The following is a 15526-nucleotide window of genomic DNA, read 5'->3' on the forward strand; positions in this document are numbered from 1 at the left end:
CATTTTATTTGCCACATGCGCCGAATACAACATGTGTAGACCTTAAAGTGAAAAAAAAGTGTTAAGTAAAAAACAGATAAGTAAAAAATAAAAAATAATTAAAGAGCAGCAGTAAAATAAAATAACAGTAGGGAGGCTATATACAGGGGGTACCGGTACAGAGTCAATGTGCGGGGGCACCGGTTAGTTATCCTACACAATTGCACAGTAGACTCAGTGTCCAATCTGACACACAGAAACAGAAAACAAACTCATTAACCTTGATGCTTTCTCTGTTAAATCTTACTAGAACTTGCTGTAAATCATGTAGACAATAGCAGATGATCAACATCAATTTAGGGATATTGGATCCAATTTGGAACATAACCATCTTCACTGGCGTTTAGCGGTACCACCTCAGACTCAGCAAGACTGTTGTCCCGCTGATCACCCATCAGGGCTCTTACTGTATTCAGATGATTGATTAGAATTAGGCTTTCAGAACATTCACACCTATCCTACTGGCCAATCAGCACACAGTCATCTCCACACTTTCCTACCTGTGCAGGTCAGTAACATTTCCGTCTCCTTTTCATATCGAAAACATGCAACTGGTAGCCTATTGATAGGCTGAAGACTTGATACAGCCTATTGATAGGCTACAGATGACTAGTAGCACAACTCCTCCAATCGATGGAGAGATTTGGTGTGCTGCTGACAAACAGCATGTTTTTTGGGGGATTGACCAGAACAAGCCGCTGTGCAGAATCTGTAATTATTCAACGTGTTGAAAATGAATGAATCTGCACAGCGCCTTGCTAAAGCCAATTCCTATCCAACATATTGAAATATCCTAGGCCTAGTTTTATTTAGTTGATAATTAGATTCTAGAGCAAACTGAAAGAAAATTAATTATTACCAGGTTTAAATAACTTTTCATTCAGTTTCCTTGTTTCTTCTATAGTCGATTGAATATGTGCACGTTATTAATGTATTAATAAATGTATTAGTTGGCTTACGGATGACATTTTAAAAGTAATCCGCCCAATCTTGTTTTATTCTGTCTACAAGGAAGGTAACGAATGGAGCACATGCTTCCTATGACTTGTTTAATCGCATGCAGCACAGATAGTTTTTTCTAGACAAAGCGATAAAGGTGTGAAATAATATTACATTTGCCTACTAAATCCAGAAAGAGGGCAGTAGACGCTGTTAGAAATACCACTATTTTTTTGAGAAATAGCGATCCACATGTGGAGCTTCCTGGGCTCCATCTACTTACGATGTCTGATATTGTAGCTAAATCTAATTTACAAATTATATTGATTAGAATTGTGATATTAGACCCGTGTTACGCGTTAGGCCTAGCCTTCATATAGCCTTCTGTGTGTTTAACGCAATAAATTAGTGAAGAGCTGTTTCTCCGCGTATGTGTTTGCAATTGCATGCACGCTGGTGTTCGGACCCCTGGGGAAGCTGCGGTGAGAGTGCTGCGGTGAGAGTGTGACGTGGCGGAAGCGGTTAACCAAAAACGTCTCGCTTTACGCCACTGCTTCGTCCTGTCGTCCACACAAAACATTAAAAAAAACTTGACAAACAGAGCAGCACCTCTTGTCTTCCTCCAGAGCAGGCCAGGGAGAGAGGAGTGTCTTTGGTTCTCTCCGACTGGGCTTCGATGTCCCCTCCTTTATCCAGCAGGATCTCCACCACGCCAACATGACCCGCTGTAGCAGCCAGGATCAGAGGAGTGAAACCTGGAGACAGACGGAGGGACAGACTGTTACAGACATTTAGATTACTCTCCAACATACTAGGGATGGGTATGAGTACTCGAACAGACATCAAAAGGTCAATCTTTAAAACAGAGAACAATCTTTTTTTCAAATACTGTAAAACTATTTGGTGGAATGTGCTTTGTGGCTGCCTGAACGGGCGTGTAAAATGTTGTCTGAATTATTATTATTTTTGTCTTGAAGACATCATATTTGCTTTGACTCTAGTGTTCCATTTGTACATATGCATTTGCGGGGCACAACAAAAAAACTAACCAAGCCAAGCATCACACAGTTCTTCTCCCTAAACCCCCCAGTTTTGGAATAATTGTGTCTGTTTTCCGCTTCGGCTCCTTTGCTACTGTGTCATTTAGATTTGGTTAGCCAGACATTTTCCACATGCAATTATTCTTCAGAAGAACTGTATAAAAAAAGCAACACACACACACCAATAAAGCACTTTTCTTAAAATTAAATGCTGCTAAAAGTAATTCAGAAATAAATGGAGGACGCTCAACCAACGCGAGACGAGGTGCAACCAAAAAAATTTGATAATTGAAAAGGAAAAAGGCCTTATTTAGCATATATTTAAACAACTATTAAAAGCTTCTTAAAAAGTAATTAGGTCGTTTTAAAATCTGAAAACTAAGCATCAAAATAAATAAAAGATATGTCAAATCAGGAAGTATGATTTGAATTCATTTCCCTCAGTCATTAGGTGATGTTTTCTGTCACATTCCCGTCTAACGAGTCCTGGTGAGCATCAGAAGGAAACAGAAGGCAAGTACGTGTTCCTGAGAGTAGTAGCCTTCAGTAATGGGGTCATACTATTTGGTAGCTAAACCGTTCAAACACTAGAGCCAAATGAACGTGAAGAACAAAGAATCTAAAACCACCATAGTGCTTGTACCTTTGGCACCGAACGTCGGATTTTGGCTGGGAATTTTTTTGTTTTCTTTTATTAATTGTTCAGTTGAATAGCCCTGACCTAGGCTATAACCCCCTTAAACATACATGTTCCACACTGAAAATACGCAAAAACATTAGTTTGATAAAGACAAAGAGCGTATTTTCAGCAGAATCATTAAGCCTACTCACCAAACTAAATGTCGTGGCCATAATTCATCATAATGCAGTGTGGAATTGTTAATCCATTTAGAAAATTCCAAAGAAAAAAGGCATAAATAAACTCAAATCGAATGTCTGTATATCAAAAAGATAGATTGTTTAGTAACCCAGAAATTGTTGTTCTCTTTCAACTCGCCAAATTGAGCCCCGTTTCAAATGATCACTGAGAATAACTGTACCAGACGTGAGATGCGCATCACCTCACAGTGGAAACTTTTTTCATTCGGAAAAATATATTTTATTCAGTCATATTGCATGTTTTTTTAAATTACTATAAAATATGTGTCTTGACTGTGATAAGGACTCGGGAAATAAGAACGTATTGTCTGCTAAATTAACAAAACCAGGCTATGCCATAAGCTTCTATGCAAGCGCCACCGCTGAGCTTACTGCCATTTTGAAGATTGTGTTCCACGATATAATATATCCAGCTGAAATCACAGTTTTCAATAAATTAATCTTAAATGGAGCTTGCTTTTTAATTATAACACACACACACACACACACACACACACACACACACACACACACACACACACACACACACACACACACACACACACACACACACACACACACACACACACACACACACACACACACACACACACACACACACACACACACACACACACACACACACACACACACACACACACACACACACACACACACACACACACACACACACACACACACACATACATACATACATACATACATACATACATACATACATACATACATACATACATACATACATACATACATACATACATACATACATACATACATACATAGTACCAGTCAAATGTTTGGACACCTACTCATTCAAGGATTTTTCTTTATTTTTACTTTTTCCTACATTGTACAATAATAGTGAAGACATCAAAACTATGAAATAACACATATGGAATCATGTAGTAACCAAAAAAGTGAAGGAGTTCCCACTTATGCTTAGCACTTGTTGGCTGCTTTTCCTTCACTCTGCGGTCCAACTCATCCCAAACCATCTCAGTTGGGTTGAGGTCGGGTGATTGTGGAGGCCAGGTCATCTCATGCAGCACTCCATCGCTCTCCTTCTTGGTCAAATAGCCCTTACACAGCCTGAAGGTGTGTTGGGTCATTGTTCTGTTGAAAAACAAATGATAGTCCCACTAAGCGCAAACCAGATGGGATGGCGTATCGCTGCAGAATGCTGTGGTAGCTATGCTGGTTAAGTGTGCCTTGAATTCTAAATAAAATCACAGACAGTGTCACCAGCAAAGCACCCCCACACCTCCTCCATGCTTCACGGTGGGAACCACACATGCGGAGATCATCCGTTCACCTTCTCTGCGTCTCACAAAGACACGGCAGTTGGAACCAAAAATCTCAAATTTGGACTCATCAGACCAAAGGACAGATTTCCACCGGTCTAATGTCCATTGCTCGTGTTCTTGGCCCAAGCAAGTCTCTTCTTATTGGTGTCCTTTAGTAGTGGTTTCTTTGCAGCAATTCGACCATGAAGGCCTGATTCAAGAAGTCTCCTCTGAACAGTTGATGTTGAGATGCATCTGTTACTTGAACTCTGTGAAGCATTTATTTGGCCTGCAATTTCTGAGGCTGGTAACTCTAATGAATGTATCCTCTGCAGCAGAGGTAACTCTGGGTCTTCCATTCCTGTTGTGCTCTTCATGAGAGCCAGTTTCATCATAGCGCTTGATGGTTTTTGCGACTGCACAGGAAAGAAACTTTCAAAGTTCTTGACATTTTCCGTATTGACTGATCTTCATGTCTTAAAGTAATGATGGACTGTCGTTTCTTTGCTTATTTGAGCTGTTCTTGCCATATTATTTTACATTTACGTAATTTAGCAGACGCTCTTATCCAGAGCGACTTACAAATTGGACTATTATGGACTTGGTCTTGGCCATCTTCTGTCTACCCCCCCCACCTTGTCACAACACAACTGATTGGCTCAAACACATTAAGAAGGAAAAAAAAAAATCACAAATTAACTTTTAAGAAGGCTCTGGCTGGGCCACTCAAGGACATTCAGAGACTTGTCCCGAAGCCACTCCTGCCGGGCAGCCAGCTCTGGGAAGAGTCTCGGTGGTTCCAAACTTCTTCCATTTAAGAATGATGGAAGCCACTGTGTTCTTGGGGACCTTCAATGTTGCAGACATTTTTTGGTACCCCTTCCCCAGATCTGTGCCTCGACACAACCCTGTCTCGGAGCTCTACGGACAATTCCTTCGACCTCATGGCTTGGTTTTTGCTCTGACATGCACTGTCAACTGTGGGACATTTACATTTTAGTCATTTAGCAGACGCTCTTATCCAGAGCGACTTAGTGAGTGCATTCATATTTTTTTTTTTATTTTTTTTTTTTCATACTGGCCCCTCGTGGGAAACGAACACACAACCCTGGTGTTGCAAGCGCCATGCTCTACCAACTGAGCTACACGGGGACCTTATATAGACAGGTGTGTGCCTTTCCAAATCATGTCCAATCAATTGAATTTACCACAGGTGGACTCCAATCAAGTTGTAAAAACATTTCAAGGATGATCAATGGAAACAGGATGCACCTGAGCTCAATTTCGAGTCTGAATACTTATGTAAATAAGGTATCTGTTACATAAATGTGCAAACACCTATGGGGTATTGTGTGTAGATTGATGAGGGAAAAACAATTTAATCGATTTTAGAACAAGGCTGTAACGTAACAACATTTGGAAAAAGGGAAGGGGTCTGAATACTTTCCGAATGCACTGTGTATAGAATATTTTGCAATTAGGATTTGTTATCTGTAATGGTTATGATAAATGAGGCATTGTCGCACACTGTTGGCATAGGCCTATAGATAAATGTGCACATATATTTCTTTCTAGCGCCTCGTGTATATATATATATATATATATATATATATATATATATATATATATATATATATATATATATATATATATATATATATATATATATAAGTCCATTTTCAGGGAACTTGATAATTTGCATGTAGAAGTGTGAGTCTGTTGTTGGAAGCTGACTGGGTAGATGAGTAGTGTTTATATACAGTGGGGAGAACAAGTATTTGATACACTGCCGATTTTGCAGGTTTTCCTACTTACAAAGCATGTAGAGGTCTGTACTTTTTATCATAGGTACACTTAAACTGTGAGAGACGGAATCTAAAACAAAAATCCAGAAAATCACATTGTATGATTTTTAAGTAATTAATTTGCATTTTATTGCATGACATAAGTATTTGATCACCTACCAACCAGTAAGAATTCAAGCTCTCACAGACCTGTTAGTTTTTCTTTAAGAAGCCCTCCTGTTCTTCACTCATTACCTGTATTAACTGCACCTGTTTGAACTCGTTACCTGTATAAAAGACACCTGTCCACACACTCAATCAAACAGACTCCAACCTCTCCACAATGTCCAAGACCAGAGAGCTGTGTAAGGACATCAGGGATCAAATTGTAGACCTGCACAAGGCTGGGATGGGCTACAGGACAATAGGCAAGCAGCTTGGTGAGAAGGCAACAACTGTTGCCGCAATTATTAGAAAATGGAAGAAGTTCAAGATGACGGTCAATCACCCTCGGTCTGGGGCTCCATGCAAGATCTCACCTCGTGGGTCATCAATGATCATGAGGAAGGTGAGGGATCAGCCCAGAACTACACGGCAGGACCTGGTCAATGACCTGAAGAGAGCTGGGACCACAGTCTCAAAGAAAACCATTAGTAACACACTACGCCGTCATGGATTAAAATCCTGCAGCGCACGCAAGGTCCGTCTGAAGTTTGCCAATGACCATCTGGATGATCCAGAGGAGGAATGGGAGAAGGTCATGTGGTCTGATGAGACGAAAAATATAGCTTTTGGGTCTAAACTCCACTCGCCGTGTTTGGAGGAAGAAGAAGGATGAGTACAACCCCAAGAACACCATCCCAACTGTGAAGCATGGAGGTGGAAACATCATTCTTTGGGGATGCTTTTCTGCAAAGGGGACAGGACGACTGCACCGTATTAAGGGGAGGATGGATGGGGCCATGTATCGCGAGATCTTGGCCAACAATCTCCTTCCCTCAGTAAGAGCATTGAAGATGGGTCGTGGCTGGGTCTTCCAGCATGACAACGACCCGAAACACACAGCCAGGGCAACTAAGGAGTGGCTCCGTAAGAAGCATCTCAAGGTCCTGGAGTAGCCTAGCCAGTCTCCAGACCTGAACCCAATAGAAAATCTTTGGATGGAGCTGAAAGTCCGTATTGCCCAGCGACAGTCCCGAAACCTGAAGGATCTGGAGAAGGTCTGTATGGAGGAGTGGGCCAAAATCCCTGCTGCAGTGTGTGCAAACCTGGTCAAGACCTACAGGAAACGTATGATCTCTGTACGGTAATTGCAAACAAAGGTTTCTGTACCAAATATTAAGTTCTGCTTTTCTGATGTATCAAATACTTATGTCATGCAATAAAATGCAAATTAATTACTTAGAAATCATACAATGTGATTTTCTGGATTTTTGTTTTAGATTCCGTCTCTCACAGTTGAAGTGTACCTATGATAAAAATTACAGACCTCTACATGCTTTGTAAGTAGGAAAACCTGCAAAATCGGCAGTGTATCAAATACTTGTTCTCCCCACTGTATATACCACAAACATAGAAAAGACACAAGTATGGAGTTTCTACCTTTCTTATCCCGATGCTCGATGTTGGCCCCGCGGGCGACGAGCACCGACACCAGTTCCTCGTGACCGCCCGCACAGGCCAGTGTCAGAGCGGTGTCGTGATTACTCTCCGTCTGACAAGAGATACAGTCAGGTGTTATTCTCCTGACCAGAAGCAACACGTATTACTATCGTTACCTCAACTATTGTGTGTTATTATTGTGTATTATTAGATATGTGGTGTGACGTACGTGTGCGTCGATGTCCACGGAGGGGTAGAGGGGGAGCAGGGAGTGTGGGGACACAGCATGGATGGGCGTCTGTGCTGTGGGCGAGGTTGTAGTGTTCAACATGGGCACTCTGCTGCTCACCGCTGCTGTCACAGGGGGAGAGGGAAGGAGAGCGGTTAGCCAACCTTCAAAATATAACTACATCACATTGGAATTTAACATGGATTAAAACCATTTGAAAAATTCTGTTGAAAACATACTGAAACCAAGATCAGTAATAAGGAAAAGGATGAGGGATCAAGCATTCATTAATGTTTTTTTTTTTTTTTTAACCAGGTTAGTGGAGTTAAAAATAAAAATGTCAAAAGAGACCTGGACTGAGAGCACTAAGCGAAGAGAGGACCGTGTTTATGAACACACCTGCCATGATGTCATCCAGCGTATCTGTGAGGGTCTGTGCTGGGGTGGCCACCATGAGTGCGTCGGGGGCCTGGGTGAGAAGGCCCGGTCCCAGGTCTGTCAACTGCTGCCCCAACATCTGCTGCTGGCTCACCATCCCCCTCTCAAGGTCAGGGCTGGAGCTGTCGGGGTAGTCTGCCGTACTGAAGTCTGTGGACTGCTGGGTGGCCAGGAGATGGGTGGGTAAGAAGCTGGCCTGCAGGAGGGGTGGAGGGGGACTCTGCAGGGCCTGGGTGTGAGGAGGAGGAGGTCTCTGCAGGGCCTGGGTGTGAGGAGGAGGAGGTCTCTGCAGGGCCTGGGTGTGAGGAGGAGGAGGTCTCTGCAGGGCCTGGGTGTGAGGAGGAGGGGGTGGAGGGGGTTGCTGGGCCTGTCTATACAGGATGGTGTCCACCTGGGGTAGCTTGGCGTAGTCCTCCTCCTCCTCCTCCTCCTCCTCATCATCGTTATCCTCTTCCTCCTCCTCCTGTTCCTCGGCGGCAGGGTGGGGCTGTCCATCTTGGTGGTGGATGCCCTCCCCGTCCCCCTCGGTGTCGGAGCCCGGCTCTGCAGCCTGCAGGGGCAGGGGGGTGCCGGGCTGCTCCACCCCTGCCGCCTGGCCAAGCTGCCCCGGGTCGTCCTTCAGGCCTTTGGCCTCCATGTACTCCTTGGTGAACTGCTGCTGCGTCTTGAGCTGCAGCTGGCGCTCCACCTTCTGCAGCTCCTTGAGGATCTTCTTCTTCTTCTGCACCTGCTCCTCGCGGCTCTTCTTCAGCTCCTCGATCTTGTCTTTGGTGAGCGGCTCTCCCTGGATGAGCTCCAAGGACTGCAGCTGGGCCTTCTCTATGGCTGAGATCCTCTGGCCCAGCTCGTTGAGCTTGCCCTCCGTCTCCTCCACAATGCACTCCAGCGGCTGGTACGGGTGGAAGGGAGACAGCAGGTCTGCGTCTGGACCGCCTGCAGCGACGGGGCTACCCTGTAGCAGGCTCAGCCTCTGCTTGGAACCGCCTGAGACAGCCACACAGGACAACACAACCAGTTAGCTATGAGGTTGTACCATACAATATTACAGTCATCATTACCTGTAACGCTTTGATTCCTTGTGAAGTCAACCGCTGTCTAGTGTTCTTCTTGGCCGGGGACAAAGTTAGACATGTATTTAGTGTTAATGTGGTATGATCTGACCTTTTGTGATGATGGGTGGAGGCGTTGTGATGTTGGAGGGGACCCTGTCTGGCTCTTGAGGCGGCACCACCATGGCCAGGGCTTGGAATGGAACTCGTGGAGCCTGTTTGGGTTAGGTAAGATGTAAAGAGATATTAGAAAAGTATATTTGATATAAATATTTGGAATCAACGTATAAAAGTCTAAACTGTTATCAATACAACGTCTTCCAGACAAATAAACAAACATGTTTGTAGAAGTCCCTACCGGAGATGTGTCATGGGAGGGGGGTGTGAGCTGAGACAGGTCTGGCGCGGGGACCGACAGGATGTTGTTGGGGTAGTCGAGGAGGTAGGACACCACGATGGTGTGACCGCCCTTAGCAGCTTCGATCAGCATGGTGGAGCCATCCTAGGTGAGAGATTGACACAACACACAGAGGTCACCGTTAGCATCAGGTTCTTGGGAAATTACATTTTATCAAGACAGAATTACAAAAAAGAGGAACAAAGACAGTTCTGTGTTTACAGGAGTTACAGAAAGGTTTGTGTTTACAGGAGTTACAGAAAGGTTTGTGTTTACAGGAGTTACAGAAAGGTTTGTGTTTACAGGAGTTACAGAAAGGTTTGTGTTTACAGGAGTTACAGAAAGGTTTGTGTTTACAGGAGTTACAGAAAGCTTGCAGTGTGGCATTCTTTACATCACTCCTGAGACCGTTGTGCCCAGGAGCTTGGGAAAAGTGCTCTCACCTTCAGCCTGTGTGTGGGGTCAGCCCCGTGGGCCAGCAGTAGCTCCACCACAGCCAGGTGGCCCCCAGCGCAGGCCAGAGACACCACTGTGTGATCGTTGTTGGCCGTCGCCCTGTTCACATTAGCACCTGGTGGAGGGAGAGACACAAAGGACAGGGTCAATCTGAGGCCACATGAAAACAATAGCAACCCTATGATGTTAATATACTCTACTGTATCAATGAGGCTTTATCTGATGAGCAATGGTCTGTGGCTCAAGTTACAATGTGTCAGTGGCTCAAGTTACAATGTGTCAGTGGCTCAAGTTACAATGCGTCAGATGTCTGGTGTGTGGTTTTGTGTGGTGTTGCTACACAGGGAGGGAGCAGAAGCACACCTTTGCTGATTAGGAACTGTACAGTACACAGGTGTCCTGCTCTGACTGCTTTCATTAGAGGGGTCCTGCCCCCCTCCGACTCGTGTTCCTGTAAGACAGAGACAGGATCGTGCCAAGTTTACACACAGAAACCGAGAGCCTATTCAAACAGCAATGTCTCCAGCATCTTAACAACACACAGAGAGACAGCGTCCTGAATGGCACCCTATATAGTGCACTACTTTTGATCAGAGCCATATGGGCGCCAGTCGAAAGTAGTGCACTATATAGGGAACAGGGTGCGATTCGGGACGCTTACCCACACTTATGCAAACGTGTGAACAACTCCTACAGAAAAAGGCTGTGCACATCAACATGAACTGTGTTTCCAGAGGGTGAGGGTCTCACCAGGTCAGCCCCCGTCTGCAGCAGCACGTCCGCCACGTCCGTGTGTCCGTTCTCGCAGGCGTACGTCAGCGCCGTGTCTCCCGTCGCCGTTGTGGCGTGGACATTGGCTCCTGAGGAACAAGAGCACAGGTGTCCAATTTGTAAGTCGCTCTGGATAAGAGCGTCTGCTAAATGACGTAAATGTAAAATGTAATGTAAATGTGTCAAATTACACTCAGAGGGTTGTGATCAGGATAACAAATAAAAACTGTACAAGAAATGTGGGTTTTGGGAATAGCCAAGTCAATTTCAATAATGTATGAATTGAGGATGAAAGAATCTCAAATAGATGTTGGTAGAGTTTGTTTTGAGAGAGCCAAACAGAGAGGCTTGTCCAGTGCGGAGAGGTTCTGCTCACCTGCAGCCAGCAGGTATTTGACCAGCTCCAGGTGTCCCTCCTGTGCAGCCTCCATGAGAGGCGTGGAGCAGCCCAGCTCGATGTCAGCCCCGGCCTTGATGAGGAAGTCAGCCACCTCCAGGAAGCCCCCGCAGCAGGCCAGCGTCAGGGCCGTCTCCTGGGTCTCCTCAGTCTGAGCGTTGATGTTGGCACCTGCAGACCACACAGACAACAGTGGGAGGATTCAAGACGGTTCAGCTGGGAACACACTTTTAAAAGAGTACTAACCTATTCCCACCATTGGATATTGACCCCAGAAAAGGTATTTCAATTTGTTTTGTAAAAGCCATCTTGTTCCTTTTGCATCAACCCAATTAGATCATGAGCTCAAAACTGTATCTGAATATGATCATATCACTTGATTACATTCCTTCATTACATTTCCAAAAGATTACTTTTGTATTTTGCCTTAACACAAGGCTGGAGGGTCAATATAGTAGGGAAAACCTATCTACTAGAAGCACTAGTTTCATTCAAACCAGAGAGCAACAGAAGGACATACCTTGTGCCAAAAGCAGTGCCACCATCTCCTCGTGACCCTCTCGTGCAGCTTCCATGAGTGGAGTGTATCCCTCGTCGTTGACTTCCTCCAGGTTGGCGCCCCTCTCCATCAACAGGGCAGCCAGCTCTACATGGCCCCCACAGGCCGCCAGCGTCAGCGGAGACTCGAAAGAGTCAGCGGGCATGTTGACCTGCGCCCCGCTGTCCAACAGCAGCCGCGCCACCTCCACATGCCCGTCCTGAAGAGGGGGCAGAGGTCATCGTCAGTCATACTGCACCTTCAATTTAATAGTGTTGTCTGTCTGTCTGTCTGTCTGTCTGTCTGTCTGTCTGTCTGTCAGTCTGTCTCACCATACAAGCCTCCATGAGTGCTGTGTGCATCTCGTCGGTCTTGTGCTCCTGGTCAGCCCCAGCATCTAACAGGAAGCGCACCATGTCCAGGTGCCCTGTGTTGGGGACAAGAGGAACAGCTCTGGGTGCTTCTTCCCTACAGTTACATTTCCTGTTTCACATACCGTTTGTCAACATAAGTGGATCACTTGAGTCACTGATTTCTGGATAAAGACCCCTGGATGTCTCTGGTGCATGGGTAAGGGTTAGGGTTCATTGTCCAGGACGCACCTTTGTAGCAGGCCAGCGTAAGTGCACTTTCCTTGAACTCGTTGGAGTGCGTGTTGATTCCAGCCCCGTACTCCAGGAGCACCCGGGCCACCTCCACGTGTCCCGCGCTGGCCGCCTCCATTAGAGGTGTGTGGCCGTTCTCGTTGTGGTCCTCGATGTTGGCGCCTTCCTTCAGCAGCACTTTCACCACGTCCAGGAAGCCACCCGCACAAGCGTACGTCAGCGCTGTGTTACCTAGACGGGGACAGAGCATCGGTGTTTGTGGACATTCATAGCAGCAGATCTATGTAAACAGGTGTGATAATGATGAGATGGTGTCTGGTCTCTGTCACAGAACCTAGTGGTATTTGACGTGTGTTTACCTGTGGAGGACTGTGCGTTGACGTCAGCCCCATGCACCAGCAGCAGCTTGACTATGTCTACGTAGCTTCCGCTGGCTGCTGCCATGAGGGCTGTGATGTCGCCCTTGATGCCCCGATCTTCAACGTTAGCGTGCATGGCCAGCAAGACCTGCAGGAGGACAGGTATCATCAGTGTTTTAAACAGACATCCAAAACACAACCACAGAGGATCAGGTTGGCTCTGCAACATTTGGATATACAACTACATTTGATTACAGAACTGGACGGAACTCGATGACAGAAAGGCAGAACAATGTTAGCAGTATACTGTGAGTGGTTACAGACCAGTGTGTGTCTTTGTCTGAGGGTGTGTGTGTGTGTGTGTTCGGTCTACCTGTGCAAGTTCATAGTACCCAGCAGAGCAGGCTAGGCAGAGCAGACTCTCTCCCTCCTCCGTGTGTTCGTTGACGCTCCGCCCCTCATCCAGCAGCTTCCTCACAGCGTTGACGTCCCCGTCCGAGCACGCCTCCGCCAAGCTACGGCTGAAAATAACCAGACTGCTACAATTACTGGGACTGTGGCTGCGCAGGCCAAAGCATCAAAAAGGTCAGCAGGTTGAACAGCGTTGTCACAATTCACACTGTGTGTCACACTGTCACTCAAACTGTCACACTCCATGAAGGTTAAAACAAAATGCCTCACTCGGGGCAGAGTTGTACATTTCATGAACGGCCTTTGACCCAATATGGCTCCTTTAAGCATTTCAGTAAAACAGTGTTAGTTTGATCAAGTCTGAGAGGACAGTAGAGCACAAAGCATCATCAATGAATCATGGGAGTTATTTAGAGCACCAGCTATCTACCACTGTGATTTAAGTGGCGCAGCGGTCTAAGGCACTGCATCTCAGTGCTAGAGGCGTCACTACAGACCCTGGTTCGATTCCAGGCTGTATCACAATCCGGCCATGATTGGGAGTCCCATAGGGCGGCGCACAATTGGCCCAGCGTCATCCGGATTTGGCCGGGGTAGGCCGTCATTGTAAATAAGAATTTGTTCTTAACTGACTTGCCTAGTTAAATAAAAAATAAAAAAAATAAACTACAGCCTTAATAGAAAGGTCAGGAGAAAGAACAGTTAAACTAAAGACTGACCCATTTTTTATGTTATATTGTTTTTGTGCATCTCTGAGCGATGTTCTATCGATTCCCTGGGTCAATTCATGTTTTCATGTGCATCAGAGATATTGCCATTCAAGCAGGCAGAAATTCGGCCGGTATGACGTGGCATTGCGATAAAGCCGCTTTCACTACACTGGAAGTTAATCGCAATACGACTTTAAGATCGCGAAAACGTCTATCATACAAATCAAACATGTTTATTGGTCGCACACACATATTTAGCAGATGTTATTGTGGGTGCAGCGAAATGCTTGTGTTCCTAGCTCCAACAGTACAGTAATAACACATCCGATTTCAATACTGGCCGATGTCATAATGCGGGAGGTTGTCTTCTCTAGAAATGAGCCATTGATAAATATTTTTGCAATATTCCTACCTCGAGAAATGTGTAATTTAACAGAGGGCCCATCACATTTCTCCTATTTGTCTGCCTCTACAATACAGGGTGCTTTGCATTGTGCCGTTGCAAATGTCAGATTCCACTCTGTGAAGCACATCGATCTGCAGGTGAGATTGCAGACTCCTAAATTGATAGCTGTAAAATCGCCTAAACAAACTGCACTAACTAGCTACTTCACATGCTGCTATTGACTTTGTTATTATTGTGTGTAGCTATGTTTGCTAACTAGCTACCTATCTGGCAGGCCAGCCCATAGAGAGCATTGCATTATGGGCTTGAAGTCGACTTGAGCTGCAACAGATTTCCACAACTATTTTCACACGTTGCTACCAACCTTATTAAAACGACAAAATGAAACATTAGGTTCACAAAAAACATTGTTCTCACATACTAGTGTTATGTAACACTGTAAAATTATAGGATTATGATTTTTTTCTCCTTTGAGTGGCGCAGCGGTCTAAGGCACTGCATCTCAGTGCTTGAGGCGTCACTACAGACCCCCTGGTTCGATTCCAGGCTGTATCACAACCTGCCGTGATTGGGAGTCCCATAGGGCGGCGCACAATTGGCCCAGCGTCGTCCGGGTTTGGCCAGTGTAGGCCGTCATTGTAAATAAGAATTTGATCTTAACCGACTTGCCTAGTTAAATAACGGATAAATAAAAATAAAATTATCACCTAAGGAATTGTCAGATGTTCAAGCTAACTCAAAGAAAGCACAACATGTCCAAAGGAAACATATGGCCTAGACAAGACTGGTGTGAGGGAGGATCCCTGAATAAGATGTGCTGCACCTGTGGGGTATGAGCGGGATGCGGATGATTGGTCTAGAGCAGAGGAGATACATACTTGTCTGCCTGGCTGGCGTTGAGTGTGTTTTCGGCCCTCATGCGTGTGAGAGCGGCGGCGGCCTCGTCCAGCGCACAGCTCACGGACGAAGTCAGGCGGCGTAGCACCTCTGGATCCGCAAAGGCCTCACCATCGGCAGTGGACAGTTTACCAATGCCTTCAGAGGATCCAGGGTCAGACCCACACCAGCATTCACGTCACAGCCACAGTGACCACAAACGCATACACGGTTAGTGTCAGGCAAACACACACACACACACACACACACGTTAGTCCATGTTTAAACTATGCAACAGGTGTAAAGAGAACACATTGT

At 45.5% G+C, this 15526-nt stretch overlaps 1 protein-coding gene across 1 annotated transcript in view; it reads right to left on the reverse strand.

Annotated features, from left to right (window-relative positions):
• The window catches only part of LOC121579157 (ankyrin repeat and KH domain-containing protein 1), a 45002-nt gene that overhangs the window by 13378 nt on the left and 16098 nt on the right, over positions 1 to 15526 (reverse strand). The window contains exons 3-19 of the mRNA XM_041893493.1: positions 15211 to 15367; positions 13179 to 13326; positions 12806 to 12953; positions 12444 to 12677; positions 12174 to 12268; positions 11824 to 12061; positions 11283 to 11474; positions 10886 to 10995; positions 10499 to 10586; positions 10123 to 10250; positions 9641 to 9784; positions 9395 to 9497; positions 8562 to 9217; positions 8195 to 8462; positions 7796 to 7917; positions 7567 to 7678; positions 1588 to 1733 (exon numbers count right to left, since the gene is read on the reverse strand). Of these exons, the coding sequence (XP_041749427.1) occupies positions 1588 to 1733; positions 7567 to 7678; positions 7796 to 7917; positions 8195 to 8462; positions 8562 to 9217; positions 9395 to 9497; positions 9641 to 9784; positions 10123 to 10250; positions 10499 to 10586; positions 10886 to 10995; positions 11283 to 11474; positions 11824 to 12061; positions 12174 to 12268; positions 12444 to 12677; positions 12806 to 12953; positions 13179 to 13326; positions 15211 to 15367 (3089 nt within the window). The remainder of the gene's footprint in view (positions 1 to 1587; positions 1734 to 7566; positions 7679 to 7795; positions 7918 to 8194; positions 8463 to 8561; positions 9218 to 9394; positions 9498 to 9640; positions 9785 to 10122; positions 10251 to 10498; positions 10587 to 10885; positions 10996 to 11282; positions 11475 to 11823; positions 12062 to 12173; positions 12269 to 12443; positions 12678 to 12805; positions 12954 to 13178; positions 13327 to 15210; positions 15368 to 15526) is intronic.

Source organism: Coregonus clupeaformis, chromosome 13 (genome assembly GCF_020615455.1).
Source record: "Coregonus clupeaformis isolate EN_2021a chromosome 13, ASM2061545v1, whole genome shotgun sequence".
Lineage (NCBI taxonomy): Eukaryota > Metazoa > Chordata > Actinopteri > Salmoniformes > Salmonidae > Coregonus > Coregonus clupeaformis.